The sequence below is a fragment of the Ornithorhynchus anatinus genome, chromosome 14 (genome assembly GCF_004115215.2).
Source record: "Ornithorhynchus anatinus isolate Pmale09 chromosome 14, mOrnAna1.pri.v4, whole genome shotgun sequence".
Lineage (NCBI taxonomy): Eukaryota > Metazoa > Chordata > Mammalia > Monotremata > Ornithorhynchidae > Ornithorhynchus > Ornithorhynchus anatinus.
In genome coordinates, this window is record NC_041741.1 from 28204227 (window position 1) to 28223904 (window position 19678).

Below are 19678 nucleotides of genomic sequence, written 5' to 3' on the forward strand. Positions count from 1 at the left end.
AATGGAATTCCATTTTATTGAAGGAAATATTTTTCTAATGACCATTCCACATGCTAGGGAAGGAATTTTCTTCCAACTGCTTATTAGGGAAAGGTATTAAATATATTTTGAGGAATACAATTAAACTTCATGGTAAATGTAATCCATCACAGTGTAGTAATTTGCCAAGGGTAAGGCTTTAATAATTTACCAAGACAAAAACTAATTAACTAGAAGGTAATATTGCAGGCTATTTTTCCCAAGTAACACACAGGGAATTGTACTTCCAAATCCACATAAGTCACTTGGAAAACTTAACCTCTTTTGGAAAAGAAACCAGCAATTGAATTAAGAATAGTTACAGTGAGATGAAAAGTGAGACTGCTTTGGAGGGTAGTTTATTTGCATCTCTTCACTTAAAAAATTCATAAGAAATGTAGAGAAAAGGCCAAGAAGCTGAGTTGTGGAGTGATTTGGTGAAGTGAGTGCATATATTTGATATGAGCACCAATATGAGCACCTGGAATAAGTGAACAACAGAAGCACTGGAGAAATAATAATAATAATTACTACGGTATTTTTTAAGTGCTTACTATGTACCAGGCACTGTACTAAGCGCTGAGGTGGATACAAGCAAATCGGGTTGGATACAGCCCCTGTCCCACGTGGGACTCACAGTCTCAATCCCCATTTTACAGATGAGGTAACTGAGGCCCAGAGAAGTAAAGAAACTTGCCCAAGGTCACACAGCAGACAAGTGGTAGAGCTGGGATTAGAACCCATGGCCTTCTGACTCCCAGGCCCGTACCCTATCCACTATGCCAGAATGCATTGTTTGATCGCGGGGCTTTTCTTTCATTCAATGATCATTAATACTTTAATATCCTAAAATGTAATTTTTTATTTCTTTGACAATTGGTGACTTACAATCTGGTATATTATAAACCCTTCAAGGACAGGCACAGTGTTTTCTACTTTTGCTACTTTTGTTATACGCTTTTCAACTTCCAACACAGTGCTCTCCCTCTAGACTCTAAGCTTGCTATGGGTAGAGAACGTGTTTACCAACTCTGTTTTTTTACTTGATATTTGTTAAGCACTATGTGCTAGGCACTATACTAAGCACTGGGGTGGATACAAGCTAATCAGTTTGGATACTGTCCCGGTCCCACGTGGGACTCACATTTTGTAGACTGAGGCACGGAGGAGTTAAGTGCTTTACTTCGAGTCACACAGTAGACAAGTGTTCGAGTCGGCATTGAAACCCAGGCCCTTCTGACTCCCAAGGCCGTGCTTTGTCCACTAGTCCACGCGGATTTTCTTTTGCATCGTTCTCTCCCAAGTGCTTAGTAAAGTGCTCCGCACGTAGTAAGTGCTCAATAAATGCTACCGATCGATTGATTGGGTGGAAGGTGGTGAGCCATGGTGGCAGTGAGCCAAAGGCAGCCAGCACAAACACTTTCGGTCAGTCATTCGTAATTACTGAGGACTTTGTGTGCTGAGCACTGTACTAAGCGCTTGGGCGTGTACAGTACAATAAACACAGTGATCACAAGAAATAATAATAATAATTGTGGTATTTTTTAAGTGCTTACTATGTACCAGGCATCGTACTAAGTGCCGGGATGGAATCAAGCAAATCGGGTTGGATACAGCCCCCATCCCATGTGGGACTCACAGTCTCAATCCCCATTTTCCCTGATCACGGCTGGCTTACGGTTCAACTGCGGCAAAATAAAAAGGAACAGAGCCTAGGGTGCGCGAGCCATGTATGGCTCTCCAGCTGCCGTATGCCCAGCTCTGATCTGTAGTCTCACGGAGAACGGCTTTGCTCTTGCTACTTAGGATTCTTCCGATCAACCTGGCTCAGTAGTCTTCCAACAAGCGTGCCTATCCGGCCTAAGAAGAGAGAACAAAACGGCGATGTTAGAAATGGCTTTGTGCGTATACGTGGTCCCAGTCAAGAAATGTGTATTATAGCACAAGTTTTCCTTAGTGCAGAGAAGAACCGTGTACCTGCTTCATCCCGGTTTCTGCTTGGCTTAGTTGAAGTTGATACGGAGCAGGCAGATAATGTCACACAAAACCAGTGAACAGGACGGAATCTCTAGTCATTCTCCCTATTAACCAGTCGTCGTTTCTGTTGATTGAACCTGAAAGAATCTGACCACCAACACTCTTGGACGTGGGATCATCAATCAGTTAATCAATCAGTGGTATTTACTGAGTGTTTACTGTGTGCAGAGCTCTGTACTAAGCCCTTAGAACAGTCCAGTCCAGTTGGTATGTGTCTGTTATATTGTACTCTACCGCAGGATGAGGTCTCCTGAGGTCAGAACCAACTTATGCTAATTTCATTTTTGAAACTTCCAATTAAGAAATATTTCAGAATCACCAGATAACCTTAATTATAAAAAATAAAACAAAACCCCAAAACCCCAAACCCTCAAATTTGACATATTTACTGCCGTGGACTGTAGCAAAGTACATTGTGGCAGCCATAAAAAGGTTTTTGCACTTCTCTGATTGGAAAATGGAGTGAGGGTGTATATATGTGAGCTCTTCACAGAGAAAAGGAAATAGACTAAAATATAGTACTTTTTGCATCCATTATAATGTGTTTAAAAAAAAAAAAACTATTTTCAAGGTTGCTTCCAAAATACAAATTGGAAAAAAAAAATGCATCAGTTTCCATTATGTATCTGAATGGATTTTGCTGTCATTAGATTTCCTCTGTTGTGTTTTATATGACAGAATGAGTTCTTTAGAAAGCTTGATGCAATTACTTTATTCAAAAAAACCACTCCACAGGAGCTGAAATTACACTGTGTACCTTGATATAGCGAACCACTTTTACAACAGCTGTACCCTAGAATACCTAAAATCTGGAGATGCTCCAGGGACTGTCAATGAACCCCAAGATCCTTAAACTCTGCCCCTGAAGTTACCCCCGTTCCCAGCTGGTAAATCATTTCTAAATCAGCTCTCTCCTGCCTTCACCTCCTGGGTCTTTATTTTCCCATTCTCTTCTTTGTGAACAGTTTTCCTCCTCTTTCCAGCCTCTAAACTGGGTCCCTCCCACTTCACTCTCTCCCCAGGGGGCTCCGTACAATATTTTTGTTTAGTGAGCTCTTGGTGTCTTATGAAATCCCCTTGTACCCGCAGCCCTTTCTCAGCTGGGCTCCCCACCATCCCTTCCCCCTCCCCTGGATAGGATTGTGTCCTGCCCTGCTTTCTCACCCCAAACAAGAGGAAGCTGGCTTGGTTTTACCCAGCTGATTTCCAATTCACTGCTGCATCAGCTCCAATTCACTCCCCACCGCTGGCTTCATTCATTCAATCGATCAATCGTATTTACTGCTTACTTTGTGCAGAGCCCTGTACTAAGCGCTTAGGAGAGTATAATAAAACAATAAATAGATGCATTCCCTGCCCACAACAAGCTTAACGTCCAGACAGGGGGAGACCAGATGTTAATATAAATAAATAAATTAAATATATATATACATATATATATATATATATATATATGTAAGTGCTGTGGGGCTGGGGGGGGGCGGGAAAGAACAAAGGGAGCAAGTCAGAGCGATGCAGAAGCAAATGGGAGAAGAGGAAAACAAGGATTAAGGGAAGACCTCTTGGAGTAGATGTGCCTTCAGTGAAGCTTTGAAGGGAGGGAAGAGTCATTGTCGGATTTGAGGAGGGAGGACGTTCCAAGCCAAAAGGCAGGACATGGGTGAGGGGTTAATAATGTTGGTATTTGTTAAGCGCTTACTATGTGCCGAGCACTGTTCTAAGCGCTGGGGTAGATAGAGGGTAATCGGGTTGTCCCACGTGAGGCTCACAGTTAATCCCCATTTTACAGATGAGGTAACTGAGGCCCAGAGAAGTGAAGTGACCTGCCCACAGTCACACAGCTGACACGTGGCAGAGCCGCGATTCAAACTCATGACCTCTGACTCCCAAGCCCGTGCTCTTTCCACTGAGCCACGCTGCTTCTCGTGGCATTGGTTGGTGGCGAGCCAGATGAGAATTATGAATTTTTATGAGAATTTTGAGGAGCACCTCATGCAAAGAAATTGCAAACTTCATAGTTTTAGACACAGTCATATTTTCTGGAAGTTTTTTTGGTGTGGTTTTATCCAGAAATATTTCCCCTCCCATATGCAATTGGAGCGTTCAGCTTCGTCTACTTGAACTTAACTCGATGCATCATCGTGTTCTTAACTTGAAGCATGAAATCTTATTTGGCAGTTGGGCTTAGAGTGACAATTTAACTTCAAGAGTACATCTTTTTCACTCTAAACCCCTTCCGAAATTGTCTGCACGTTCGTTTTTAAACATCATGGTCCAATCAGTCACTGCAACTCAGTATGTCTTCCTGCTCCACTACAGCTCTGTCAGATAGTTTTCACTGAATGGCAGAAAGGACTCCATCATTTAGCCGCTGCTTTGAATAAGATTGAAACCCCCGTTACCTAGTTTAGACAGAAGAGTCTACAAGTAGGAAGACTGTGGATATCCTCAAAGTCCCCGATCATTTGATTTGTTCTTTGGTCAAGTAGGGAAGCAGCTCGACATAGTGGAAAGAGCACAAGCCTGGGAGTCAGTGGACCTGGGTTCTAATCCTCGCTCTGCCACATGTCTGCTGTGTGACCTTGGACAAATCACTTAATTTGCCTCAGTTCCCTCATCTGCAAAATGGGGATTCGATGCCTGGTCGCTCTCCTGTTTGGGGGCAGTGAGCCCCATGTGGGACCTGATTATCTTTGCATCTACCTCAGCGCTTAGTATAGTGTGTGGCACATAGTGAGCTCTTAACAATTACCACAGTTGTTAAGTCGTGGAGATCTCAAGTGTATCTGTAGTTGATAATAGGAATTTTCTTAGCTCTAAGAATAATTTAATTTTCTAAGCCACTACCGGATAGGTCTTTAGCACTTGTGTTGGTGTCGGTACTATTCGTAATATTACAAAAGCTGGAACCATTCAGCTTTTGATGATCCGTGATAATAAGGGATAGGGAAATAGAAATCCCCAAGTATTAAAACTCTTCGCCCACCAACTCTTTTATGAGAATCCACTTATCTAAATTTCACATCCTCAGCTTAGTTGAGCCTTTTGGAGGAGGTGCTAATTAGCAGGAAAGTGGTCAAACAAACAAAAAAAAAAAAAAGAGAGAAGAACAGAGAAGCAAGACCCTTAGATAATGCACAGATCGCATTCTGAGGTCTGGATTAATTGGGCACTGGCTCGAGTAAGTGCTGTCCTGTAAATTCCGAACTGTTTGACTCATTTGAAAGTATTCCAGTAATGATTTTTGTTTTAAAGAGGATGACCTACTTGAAATATATCTTTTAAAATCATCATCATCAAAGTCCACTGAGCAGTTATTAATCAGTGCACTGTACTCAGTGTCACCTTTAACCCCTGGAGAGTGCTGTAGTAATTGCTGCTCTTAACATTGCTGGGGCAGAGGATTTTGTGTCTCTGTGGCCTTACAGTACTGTTCAAAAACTGAACTTCAGGGTGGATTTTCAAGAGGTTATAGATTTCCAATCATCAATCCTGAGGCCAGAAAGGACATCGAGAGGTAGCCCAAGAGTTGAAAAATAGCAGCAGCAGCTTCCTGAAAGATCTTTATCCTGACTTGTCGCCTGCTTGCCTATTCCTGCCTCTTTCTCTTCTTTCTTCACTTCTTTCAGCCAATCAATCAATGATATTTATTGAGCGTTTTGGGGTCTCTTCTCCCCAAAGCTTTTCTCATTTCCCTCTATCTTTTTCTTTTTCATTCTTGCACTGTTGAGGTGAAAAGTTTAGCAAATGATGATGTTGAAAAACTTCACTAATGAAACAGTGCAGTAATTTAGTTTCAAAGAAAAGAGAAAACACTTCCGGTAACTAAATGAGATTGTCATATTGCTGCTTTCCCACGTAATGGGGAAATCAGCATAAGAGCATAAGAAAATTCCAAAAAGGACCTGATTCCCACTGGGCTGAGAAAGATGTCACTGACAGCCTCAGTAGGATTACCTGTCAGCTTATTTGATGGGAAGCATCTGTCTCCTGAAAGAACTGAGGGAAGGGTCCCCTTCTGCTTTCTAGTCTGTGAAGTAGTAGGTGGCATCATTTGTTGTACAGAGCTATCGGGCTGTTAGTTGCTCACTGCCTTTGTTAACTTGCTGAAAAGTTTCATCCGCTGCCTTTAATAAAACACGGTGTGTGTAAGGAAAAATTGGATTGCAGTTTCCCAGTGCTTGAGTTACAGCGGGCAGAGCGTGATGACACTTAGGTATAATCAGATATTCAGTCACCTGGAATTCTTGGGCTAGGAATCCTGCCCTTTGCCACAGAAAACTTTCATTTCTCTTCCTAGAGAACTTGGCATCGGTTTTAGCCCTATCTCAGAAACTGGAGAAGCAACGAGGCCTAATGGCTAGAGCACGGGCCTGGGAGTCAGAGGACCTGGGTTTTAATCCCAGCTCCACCACCTATGTGCTGTATATATGTGCTCAACTGTATATATTTATTACCCTATTTATTTTGTTAATGAAATGTACATCGCCTTGATTCTATTTAGTTGCCATTGTTTTTACGAGATGTTCTTCCCCTTGACTCTATTTATTGCCATTGTTCTTGTCTGTCCGTCTCCCCCGATTAGACCGTAAGCCCGTCAGACGGCAGGGACCGTCTCTATCTGTTGCCGACTTGTTCATTCCAAGCGCTTAGTACAGTGCTCTGCACATAGTAAGCGCTCAATAAATACTATTGAATAAATAAATAAAATACTATTGAATGTGCTGTGTAACCTTGGGCAAGTCACTTCGCTTCTCTGGGCCTGAGTTACATCTGTAAAATGGGGATGGAGACTGTGAGCCCTATATGGAACAGGCACTGTGTCCAACCTGATACTCTTGTATCTATTCCTGCACTCAGTACAGTGTCTGGCATGTAGTAATCACTTAATAAATTCCACAATTATTATTGTTATTATTAACCCCTGCATTATGGGAGAAATGAGTGTACTTTATAGAACGGTATGTGTTTGTTTATTTCATTTAGGGTTTGGTATGCTGTTCTAATGCTGTTTTCCTCCTGGAAGAAAGGGCTTGCTCAACATCCTAGAGAAGCTCCTGATAACTACGTCACGCCCAGTGAAAGCCATGAGGGACAGACAGACTTCCTGTTTTCCCAGCCAGAGACTGCCTTCTTGCTGACTATTACCCCTATTGCCCTACTGAAGCAATTCCTTCAGCCTCTCCCTGACTCTTTCTGACAACAAATCATTAGTATTTTTGAATGCCTTTTTTGTGTGTGAAACAGTGTACTAGGTACTTGGGAGAGTCCAAAAAAACGATAGAAAACGCGGTTCCTGCCCTCAACTGCTTTGGAATCCAATGTGGGAGACCGACACTTAGTCTAGTAGGTAGTTTCTGACTAACCCAAATACACTCAAAGTGATTTCCTTTTCAACCTACTATTGGTTCCTCGTCGTCTCTCTCTTTTCTTCCAGTGGCTGGGGATTCAAATCAGCTACCTCCCATCCCTCAGTGCAGTCCTCAGGTTTCCAAAATGGAACCCACAGATCCTAATGAGAGATGGTATTTTAATTAGTGGATAGGGAAGCAAATCAGGTCAAGATATGCCTAGTTCTCAAAGACAGAAAAGTTCTGAATTCAAACAGGGGACAATAAAGTTCCTTGAGCAAGAAGAACCCCTCGTTCATATGTGTTATCAAAAATGATGATAGTTTCATTCGAGACAGCATAGCAAACTTTAGCATTCCCTTCATTTTTACCATTTCATCTTTGGTAATATAGCAAAATGAAGTTATATTCAAAATGCCATGTAAATTCTTGGGGAATATATAGTAAGGGTACATTTTTCCCTTCTTTGTGTCTTACAATCACCTGTAGATGAGTTTTTGTTTATAGTTCAAAAAGATGATTGAGCTTTTATGTTGGCAACCTGTTCCTTGAAAGCATTGAGGAAACAGCTTGAGGGAATATATATTTAATACTACTTTTATCCTACTGGGGACCAATAATCTGTTTCCTGTAGAGTGAGAATAGCGACACTAACCTATCTCAAAGAGTTGGACAGAAAAGTAATTACTAAGTCATTCGATGCACTTTGTAGAAATCAGGTGACTTAGAAATGCTGACAGAAATTTATCTTGAGTATGAGAAATGTAGGTCCCAGGGTGATTCAGAGTCTGCTCAGTGGAAAACTGAACCTGCATTTTTTAATAGGTTTAATTTGCATAGCAAATGCTTAGAGTTTATCATCCCGAAACACACTATGAAGTTATGCCGCTGCTATCATCTGCGTCTTCTATGCTATTAGTCAGGATGTATGTATGCGTGAGGGGCGAAATTCATGGGATGGGACTGCTCTCAGACAACAGAAGCTCTCTTTTCTTTGTCTAGTTACCTTTGTATTCTTATCAAGGAAGAAGGTTCTCAGCCCTCATTTCTTTCATTTCATAGTGATATAACTAGACATGTTTAATGCATTTTCAGGTACCCAAGTAAGAACTAGACTTAGCAAAATAAGATATGAAAATATTTCTTTTGGGTGGCTGTGTAATTTATTATTTTGCTTGTTTGCTTGTAATATTTTAATCATCATTGCTTTGACATCCTGAAACCACTATAAAGTTAAGCTGCTGCCATCAACAGTGCCTTCTTTGTGGTTAATCAGGATGTGCATCAGGGTGAGAAGCAGAATTTAAGCTCTGTGGACAAGCTTTATCCATAAATGATCAAAAGGTAATTGATCAATCAAAAATTGTGTTCTACCAGTTGTCATTGGGTTTAGAGAAATAAGAAGCTATAATGATTACTATGAGATTTTCTGTTTTCTTCCTTTATACCCTTAACCAAACTTGCAAAAACTTTTTTCTGTAGAAGATGGCAAGGAATAGAGGACGTCGATATTATTTTTTAACTATGTATCATTTTTTTCCCCAATGTGACTGTTTACCATGTTGTCGTCGTGTGTGAATGTTCTTGTTTTTTTCTTCATTTGAGAGAAATTAATTCTTCTGCACAATTGTACCCTTCCCCATGGCACTGTGATACAAAGTTGCTTGGAAACTCTTCTTAGTCATTTTTGCTTGTTTGTTTAATTCGTTGCTTGCATAAAATGCCTGCCTGAAGACATAAGGGAACAATTCACGTAAGTGAATAAAGATCTTGTCCTGAAGAGGCGAAAAAGGCAAAATTCAGCCTCTAACCAGCTTTTCCTGTCTCCTTTCATTCCAGTATCCAGCTGCCCTGATGAACCTCGGAGCCATTCTTCATCTCAACGGGAAGCTCCGAGAGGCCGAAACAAACTATCTTCGAGCCCTCCAACTTAAACCCGATGATGTCATCACACAGTCCAATCTCCGCAAACTCTGGAATATTATGGAGAAGCAAGGGTTAAAGACATCCAAAACATGACCCCCGAGGCTGGAAGCTTCTTTCCTTTTTTTTTTTTTTTTTCTAAATTTCAGCCGACTTAAATGAAAAGCAGAACTTCCAGGAAGCGATGTGTTGAGAAAACCCCGGGGATGTGATAGTCTGAGCCGGGGACCATCTCTACTTCAAAGAGGGACTGAACTCCACAATTGGGCTCCCCAATTTTGCCAAAAAGGAAACTTTGGGAACCTCACAAAAGATTTCATTAAAACCCCACAAATAATGCAACTCCGGCTTTAAAAGCACGTTGCTATGACCTTCTCGATAAGGGATCAGTCGCTCAATTTGCTCATTGTCATGTTGTTCCTTGAAAATCATGTTTTACCTAAAACACTGTGAGAGGATTTGTAGCGTGGATCCAGCCCCTGCAAAAAGATAAAACAACAGCCTAAACTGATCCAAAGACTGTAGTGATTTTAAATGGGCCCCAAATCCCATTTTTATTTGCAGTTGGTCTTAATGCTGCGGAATCTACCGGTGTGCACAGCGTGCCCATTGGTTTCACAGATTTACAAACCTAGTTTGTGACGATAAGTCAGTTGGGCTTAAAATATGGAATCGGCAGCGGTTAGTGACAAACGCAGACCATTGTTTCCTTGTTTTGAGGTCAGTGACTTGTGAAAGGTGTTGGCTTCGCTGTCTGAGAAACAAACAGCCAAGCCTATTTCACCCGATTGTATAAAGGAGCCTCAAAGGCATCATGCATTGTTTGTGAGACATTTTTCCCTTTAAACATTTAACCAAATTGTTTCTAACCTGATTTTCATTTTGAAACTTTAAAACATTGTGTTTGATTCCCATGAAAGTCCTGACAAAGGTGAGTCGGTTTAACCTGAGCTCCTTAGAAACGCTTCTTGGCTCGTACTCAACAAAAATCCGACTGGAGGGAAATTTGTAAATAATCACTGGTGCAAACGTTGCGAGTGGAACTAATAACCAGCATCTACTCAGAAGAGGAAAGATGTTTTGTACTTCCCAGAAGGAATTGCCTTATTAGAAAGTGAAGAGACCAAGTGGTCTGGGTAAGATTGGTGGTCCGTTAATGTAGGGAATGGAGTGTAAACCTTCTCGGAGTGCTTAAAATGCACCAAAGCAGCAGTGCTGTTAAATTTCAAAGGGATTCTTTACATTTTAGATTTATTTACTCTTATTTAATTGTTTGACTTTTCTAAGAAACTTCATAATTTATTTCAAGCTGCGAGTATTATGGTGTTAGCCTGCATTTTCTAGGTGATCTGCTATTTTTTTCCTAGTTAAAAAAAATTTTAATTTTCAAAATAAAAATCTGTTATGTTACTTACTTATCTAATGGCCTCCACTTCCAGTGGTCATTTCACGAGAAAAGGATATATGTAATGGAGAACATTTTCAGATATTTCCTTACGACGCATTCAAACTTTGTACTAAAAGGCTCTCCTGTAGAATACCAGACTCCCCCTAAATACGTGTTGAAAAAACTACAATGCTGTATGTATTTATTTATTTATTATTCAACAGTAGCAAGACAGCAACAATCATTAAGCTAGTATTTTACAATTTATACTACTTTTTCTATGTCTTTCACATTTTCTTTTTATTTGGCTACTTTATATGCTGGAAAGAAAATAGGACGTCTCCAGAAATAGCTGTACAGTCTCTGAAGAAAAGGCTTTTGATCTTTACGGAAGCTCTTTGGGAGAAATGATTTTTAAATAGCTTTCATAACGTGTGGCATTGACTTTTCTTTCCTTGTTAATAATGCCAAGTTTAACGAGTGACTTTGGGGATGGGATTATTCAAAGGGCCTATTCATGGAATATTTCTACATTATTTTAATGAGCGATTTGATTAATGGTCAAATCACCCGGGCCCAGTATTTTTGTAGTCACTCAAGTAAGCCCATGGTAACAAAATAACTGATGGGTTGAAATATATTCTTCCCTTTTCTCGGAAATTTACAGAATGAGTTAATTTAAGGCTCTGGATGCAATCAACTAACTGTGGTATCATGCAGCTTTATTTATTTAAGTAAGTATTGAACTTCAGTGGCTTCCTGGTTATAACCTTTCACTGTCTGTTTCTTCCCTTCCTTTCAAAATGTCGGTTCTTGTTCAGAAAGTTCCACTGATTGCACATCAGTTGCTCCACACTGACACGGTTTTCAAGCAGCTTTGCTAACTAGGTCTGGGTCTGAAGATGAATGGAAATCTAACAGGAATATCCCTGACACATTTTAGTGCAGGGCTGGGCTTGATAACTAACTTTTGGGGGGAAAAAAAAATAGTTGAAAACTCGATCAAAAATATGTGTCTCTGCTCAGGGATTTATGGTGGACTATTGTAGACAGTGCTAAAACGAGCACAAGGCAAGTTTACTAAATTAAAATTTTATTTTTTGAGAAACTGTTATTTGTATAAATTATCAAGATTTGTAGACTTTCCTTTTGTAGAGATAATTGTTTTATGTGCCAGAGAAGAGAACTTCAATTTTGTTTTCAACAATAAAGCCTTGATAACAAATACACTGTGCAAGTTACCATCTATTGATGCAACTTAATGAGTGCTGACTTCCATTTCAACAAACCTGAAGTAGCGGAAAGCAAGAGTGTGTTAGATCCAGATGTCACTGCTCCACCATCCTAGTTTTTTGTTGTTGTTTTGTATTTCTCGCAACTAGAGATAGGTCCTGAAATTTTCTTTGTACTAAATCTGAAAAAGCCACTTGAGGTTTGTTGAAACTGCACGTTATCTGTCAGAAGAGCAAGTTTCACTCCTCTAGGTCTCTCAAGTGTGACACAGCTTTTGACCTCTTTGCTGTTAAGCTACAGAAATCTAGTTCCATCCCATTCCCATGGGTACAGACTGGTCCCTATTCTTCACCCCTCTGGGGTTCCATGGATTTCCTAACCACATCTCTCCTCACAATCTGACCACCCCCACAAATCTCCATTCCCCCTTTTTTTTTTAAATCTGCTACTGTGGCTTATTTTCTTTTCCTAGATGTCCAATGGATGGACCTTACTGCTGACATACTGCCGCCAAACCCTGATAGCTCCTACCCTCTAGAACTGCAAAACCAGATGGGAGAATCCAGATGGCTGTGTTGGAGCAGAGAAGAGCCCTGAATCATTTCCCCTGGGATTCTCCCCTCTCCTCAACTTTCTCCTTTTTCTCTTCTCCTCCTCCTCTTCCTTACCATCCTATTTGTCCTCCTCTTCTTCCTCCTGCTCTTCCATCACCACCACCATGTCCTATCCCCATCCTACCCTGATTCAGCCCTAGCTTCCCAGTTTTGCTTCAGGAGAGGAAGCATCAACAATGATAATGAAGTCCATCACATTGGCGCTGTAGAAAAGAAAAAAGTTACAAAAACAGATTTAGAATGGAGGGAGACTTGGGGGAAATGGGGAGACAGGGAGCAAGTTCAAGTTGCTACCTGAAGGCCCAAAGGAATGCGGGAATGGGATAGGAAGAAAAGGTCGAAGCTACTTTCCTTGCTAAATAGCTAAAGTTGAGACTCTATCTGCTCTCATTTCAAGGGGTGATTTCTGCCAAGCTGAGGTAAAACCAGGCGAAATAATGGTACACTTTTCAGTTTTGCAGGGGGTTAATTAAGAAAACTATAAAGGATGAGGCAAGGATAAAATAGAAAAGAAGATAATAGAATAGACTTCCCGGAAGATGATTATAATACAAAGTGCAAATGAAGGATTAGAAGTGGTAGTTAGATGATGTCTCAGACTGTAAACTCATTATGGGAGGTTCTCGGTCTTCTAATTCTGTTGGATTATAATCCCCCAAGTGCTTAGTACAGTGTTCTGCACAAAGTAAGTGCTCAATAAATATTATTGATTAAGTGGTGAGGAATACAAACTCCAAACCTCTGAAAGTGATCCAAAAAAAATAAGCTGTTAATAGATCCTTGAGAAATACTGAATTGGACTCTAAGGAAATGTAAGCATTCTGATATACATCTTTGAGGAATCCGAATTACTAGATCCTGGACAAATCCAGACCAATCATCCCAGATTATATTCTCACCAAGTGCCATTTCAGTATTTCTGTGCCTTATGCACTTGTGAACTCACAACCTCCTGTAACCTCACCATTATCATCAATGGTATTTATTCAGCGCTCATGTGGAAGGCTATATTGAGCAGCTTGGGGAGAGTACAATACATAGCACTATATATATATTTTAACTACCCTCTTCCTTATGCACATATATATGTTTGTATATATATGTACATATATGTTCCTTTATTACTGTATTCATTTTATTACTATTATATATATATATATATTCCTTTTTCTTCTTCTTATCTGTAAACTACTGCAGTATATATTTCCACCAATAGACTGTAAACACCTTGAGGGGAGGAATCATGTTTGTTTACTGTACTCTCCCAAGCACTTAGCTCAGTGCTTTGCACACAGTAGAGGATCTATAAATACTGATGATATTCATTCACAGAGAGGCTTCATTCCAAAAAGACAGAAAGGAACAGCAAAAAGGAAATCCAACAAAAAGCTTCAAACCATAGGCGGCCTTAAATACTTAAATCCTTATCACCTTATGTAAACTTCTCTGAGAAAACAAACACCAGGGTTATCAGTTTAACGGGCTCTTAAAGAGATTTATTCACCCATATGGAAAACTTTTTTCAGGATGAGTGACACTAATGTCCAGGCACCGGGGAAGCTAACCATTTCACCTGGGTTACTTCTAAAGATCCCATTCAGGGGACCTGGAGGTGTGGTCTCTTAAAATGGCTTTCTTCATGGTTACCAGATGTGTTATACTCTCCTGAGCACCTAGTACAGTACTCTGCACAGAGTAAGCTCTTAATATATACCATGCATTGATTGATTCTTACTTCTAGTTCCTCTTTATTAATGGTTTTTATTAAGCGCTTACTCTGTTCAGAACACTGTACTAAGTGCCTGGGAGAGCATGATACAAGAGAATTAGCAGACATGTTCCCGGCCTGCAATGAGCTTACAGTTTAGAAGCCTGGATAGACATTAATATGACTAATTAAATAATTTATAATGCTCATTAATAATAATAATAATGTTGGTATTTGTTAAGCGCTTACTATGTGCACAGCACTGTTCTAAGCGCTGGGGTAGACACAGGGGAATCAGGTTGTCCCACGTGGGGCTCACAGTCTTAATCCCCCTTTTCCAGATGAGGTAACTGAGGCACAGAGAAGTTAAGTGACTTGCCCACAGTCACACAGCTGACAAGTGGCAGAGCTGGGATTCGAACCCATGACCTCTGACTCCCAACCCCGGGCTCTTTCCACTGAGCCGTTAGGGGTCATAACTGTCCTTTTACTTTCTAGGAAATGATTTCTCCGAATCCAGGTTTCTCTTCCACTCAGTCCCTTAGCTTCGCTTTGTTTGTTGACAGACACAGGGCAATGCAAAATGGAGACAGGCCAACAGGAAGTGAATATTGCTTTGGGAATGAATGTGGGGCAGCAATGAGAAAGGCACAGAAGGATGACCAGAGAAAGCCAAGAAGAAGTTATCTTGACTGAGTGGAAAAGGAAAATGGGCCTGAGGCATAGCTTACATGGTGATCAACTGGAGAATGTTAAAATCCTGGTGTGGAATCTCTCTGATGTGGAAACCAGCTTGCAGAGAAACCTACATTCTATTTACAGAACCTGAGAGGTCGTGCAGAAATCTACACCAGACCCTTGACCCCATCAAATCCTACTTCAGGGTCCCCCCGAAAATGCTTAGGAGTTCATTCTCTGCATACGTACATGCTTATTTATTTATTTTATGGCATTTGTTAAGCACTTACTATGCATCGAACACTATTCTATTTATTCTATTGCATTTACTGGGGTAAATACAAGTTAATTAAATTGGAAATGGTCCCTGTACCACATGGAGCTCATGGTCTAAGTAGGGGGTAGAACAGGAAAACTGAGACACAGAGTAGTTAAGTGACTTGCCCAAGGTCTCACGGTGGGCAATTGGCAAAGAGGGGATTGAAACTCAGGTCCTTTGGCTCCCAATCCTGTGCTCTTTGTGGGACAGGGATTTTGCCTGACCTGATTATCTTGTTTCTTCCTCAGTGCTTAGCAGAGCCCTCGAAATGTAGTAAGGGCTGAATGAATGTTGTTATTCTTAGTTTTAATAATAATTTTCCTTCTCTTTTTGTGACTGAAAGAGTAGAAGAAAGAGGAGTGGCGTAATGTATATTTTTCTAGACTTTTTCTGGCCAATCCCCCAAACTGGGACCGCCTTGGTTAATCTGTGACGCATGTTAATTGTGTGTGGTGGAGATGGGTGTGTATACACATTTGTATACATATAATAAACATAGGCACAAACACAATAATTCATGTTCAATAACACCTCAACTATCATCTTCAACTTTTTTAGCACATCCCAAATAATAAATTTAGCTATAAACCCTGTCCAATAAACATTCATTTTTGGAAGTATGTTTTAGAATAAAAACTTGGGCAAATCTATAAATGTCATCTATATTTTATATTAACCTATATGAATTCATATATCGTAGGTGGATTCAGAACATTTACACCAAATTTGGATTTGTCTTGCCTACAGTCTTCAGGACCAAATACTCTTTCGCCCTTCCTTGACTTAAATGTTCTCAATATGAAAAAACTAATTACCTATGGAACATTCTGGGTTCCTTCCATAAACATAATAACTATTCCCACCAAAATCTGATGAAAAGATAATAAGTCATTTCAAATGCAGAATTTATTTTAGGAAAGCTACTTGTCTCCTTCCTGACCCAGTTTTAGACAATGGGCATGGGGATAATTTGTATATCTAACGTAAAAAGGGAAGACAATACACCTAATGTTTATAGAATATGGTTGCTGTTGAAAAAAGCAGTGAATAAAAGAAAAAAAGATGTAAATGGTGAGTAAAGACTAGCCAAATAGGCTTTGCTTGTTGTAGTCTCATATCTGGCACAGCTAAATTCTGCAAAGGCAAATGTTGAACTGAACTATTTCCTTTAGTAACCCAATTTGTGTACATTGTGGTGTGTGAGGCTGTGCTAGAGAGAAATATAAATACCTCTGAGAAATTTTCCCCTGTAGTTATGTCATTTTGGGTGGTCTTTCTGAAGGATGTGATCAGGGAGACTTTTCTGTTTGACTTCATACCATCCGCCACTTTGCCAATTTGGCTTTTTCATCTGGAGATGGGTTTTTTTTTTTTTTTTTTGCGTGGACTACCGCAGAGATTTTAATTTTTGGTCAACTCTACTTGAACTGCTGCCAGACCTTTTGAGCTTTGTTCTCCCATGCTTGGGTCCTAACTTGTGCTGTCACACTGGACTCTCCTGTTTGAAGAAAAACTGTGGCAGAGCACCAAGCCCTGGAAATAGCGAGCATGACAACACCAAAAGGGACAATCTGTGTGTATCCAGGGTGGTTGGGGCTGTGGAACCCCAATGGGCTTCTCATTCACAAGCACCTAGAGTTCCTTGAAGGATTTGCATATTCTGAGTTATCGCCTGTTTATCGGGAAAATTCATCAAGATCATCAGATAAGTGCCCACTTCATCTCGTTGATTGCTTACGATGTTTAACTTACAAACTTGCAGTAACAGGGCAAAGCTGGCGAAGAGGGAGCATGGGACATCAATCAATCAATCAGTGTTTTTTTTTTAGCATTGACTATGTGCAGAGGACTGCACTAAGCGTTTGAGAGCTCGTTATGGGCAGGGAATATATCTGCTAATTCTTTGATACTCTCCTGAACGATTAGTTCAGTGGTCTGCACATAGTAATTGCTCAATTATGATGATGATGATGATGATGGCATTTGTTAAGCACTTACTATGTGCCAAGCACTGTTCTAAGCACTGGGATAGATACAAGGTAATCAGGTTGTCCCATGTTGGCCTTATAGTTTTAATCGCCATTTTACAGATGAGGTAACTGAGGCACAGAGAAGTTAAGTGACTTTCCTAAAGTCAGACGGCTGATAAGTGGCAGAGCCGGGATTAGAACCCATGACTTCTGATTCCCAAACCCGTGCTCTTTCCACTGAGCCACACTGCTTCAGTAATTACCATGGATTGATTGGGAGCATATGATATAGCCGAGTTGGTAGACTTGTTCCCTGCCTCAAGGAGCTTACATTATTCTAGATCCCCCTCTTCTCCTTCCCACAGTGACTCCTTGTCTGCCCACCTCCCATTTCCTCTATCCTGTGGTGGGGAAATGGCCGAGTTACGGAAGCAGACAAAACAGTCCCCCAGTGAGGCAGGATGTGAGGCGATGGTGGTAATACCTCTTGCCCCCAAAAGCACGTATTTGAGGGCCCAAGACACAACTTTTGTGAGGCTTAGATCTTTTTTTTCCATGTGATATTTGTGAAGTACTTTTTAGGTGTCGAGCCCCAACCTAAGCTCTGTGATAGATACCACTTAATAATATCGGACAGAGACCCTGTCCCACGTGGGGCTCACAGTTTAAGAGACTGCACTTCCTAGCCAAATTGCGTCAAAAGACTGGCAGATCAATCAGAGAATCTAGCTCATTAGCAGGTCTTAACACCTTCAACTGAGGGGAGGTCCATCAGACAGGAACAGCCAAGCACACTTGAAATCTAACCAAACGTCTCTTATGCAGGCCTGTTGCTTACCCACACATAGGCGATTTCACCTTCAGCAGCATCTTGAGTATAAAGGTAATTATCGCAAATGTATTTACAACTGCACCTCCTCTTGCTTGACCTAATGAGAACCGAAACTGTGGTCTTTGGTGCCTCAGATGAATATGTTAAACCAATGTTAAATGAAAAGGCTACACATTTCCAATTCAAGGAACAAATTTAATCAACTTAATTAGATCAAAAGGAGATGCAGTATTATGTGTGTGGCCGTAAAAATCCAGAAGAGGATTTAATGTGGTAGGAAATGAGATTTCCAGTGGATTTGCTGTGATTCAAGGGAGAGAGATTTTAGGCTGAGAAGATGCTGTTCGTGATCAATCAGTAGTATTTGTTGAGTGCTTCCTGTTTGCAGAGCATAAGGCAATTGAATTAGTACAGGGCTCTGCACACGGTAAGTGCTTAATAAATACGACTGAATGAATGAATCCAGATTCTCCACTTCTAGGGTTCTGAGCAGCGATGGATTTGTCCAGCGCCTGCAATTTCTGGTTACATTCTGAGAGAAGCCTAATGGAAAGGGCACAGGTCTGAGAGTTGGTTCTAATCCCAGCTCGGCAACCTGCCTACCGTGTGACCTTGCACAAGTCACTTGATGTCTTGTCTATATATCTACATATTTGATGTCTATAAAATAGGAAGTAAAGGTCTGTTCTCTCTCCACCTTAGCCTGTGTGTCCTGTGCGGGACAGGAACTGCGCCTGATCTGATTGTGTTCTGTCTACCCCTAACTTTGGTATAGAGTAAGAGCTTTACAAATCCCATTATTATTATGATGATGGATTTTAGGTGTTGCTAATCACCCATGGCATCAGGGTGATAGGCAGGATCCAGTGCCACCGGATCACTTGATGTCACTGGTACTTCACCTCTCCTCCAAGAGGCCTTCCCTGACTAAGTTCTCCTTTCCTCTTCTCCCTCTCCCTTTATTCATCTCCTCACCCGGCCGCACATCACTTGTGAACATATCTGCAATTCATGTATTTATATTAAAGTCTGTCTCTCCCTCCTGCAAGACTGTAAGCTCATTGTGGGAAGGGAATGGATTTTTAAAGTCCATATACTCTTTCTCCTTTCCTTACCTTAAATGTTCTCAATAAGAAAAAGCTAATTATTTGGGTTCCTTCCATAAACATGATATTCCCACCTAAATCTAATGGAAGGGTAATGAGGCATTTCAAATTCCCACCACACCTTGCTACTCTCCTACAATCCAGCAAGATTTGGTAACTGATTGAATGTGAGAACTGAGAGACAGTGAGAAATTAAGGATGGCAGCAACGTAACAGCCTCCTTGGACTGGGAAGCAAGTGGTGCTGTTAATATCAGTGGGAAAGTTAGGTGGTAGAATAGGTTAAGAAGTTCAGTTTTAGGCCAGAAGAGATTGAGAAACTAGCTGGATAGCCAAGTAGAAATGTTCTGGAATCCAGAGGAAACACAGGGCTGAACAACGGCTGAGAATCCGAGGCTAGAGAGGGGTTATGGTTGGAAATAATAATAATAATTGTGGTATTTGTTAAGCACTTATTAAGTGTCAGGCATTGTACTAAACCATAGAGTGGATACAAGCGAAGT

General features: G+C 40.7%; 1 protein-coding gene across 1 annotated transcript in view; it reads left to right on the forward strand.

The window, feature by feature from the left end:
• The window catches only part of TMTC2 (transmembrane O-mannosyltransferase targeting cadherins 2), a 342425-nt gene extending 330484 nt beyond the window's left edge, over positions 1–11941 (forward strand). Inside the window, exon 12 of the mRNA XM_029078947.2 lies at positions 9246–11941. Coding sequence (XP_028934780.1) covers positions 9246–9425 — 180 coding nt within the window. The 3' untranslated portion in view covers positions 9426–11941. The remainder of the gene's footprint in view (positions 1–9245) is intronic.
• The last annotated feature ends 7737 nt before the right edge of the window (positions 11942–19678 follow it).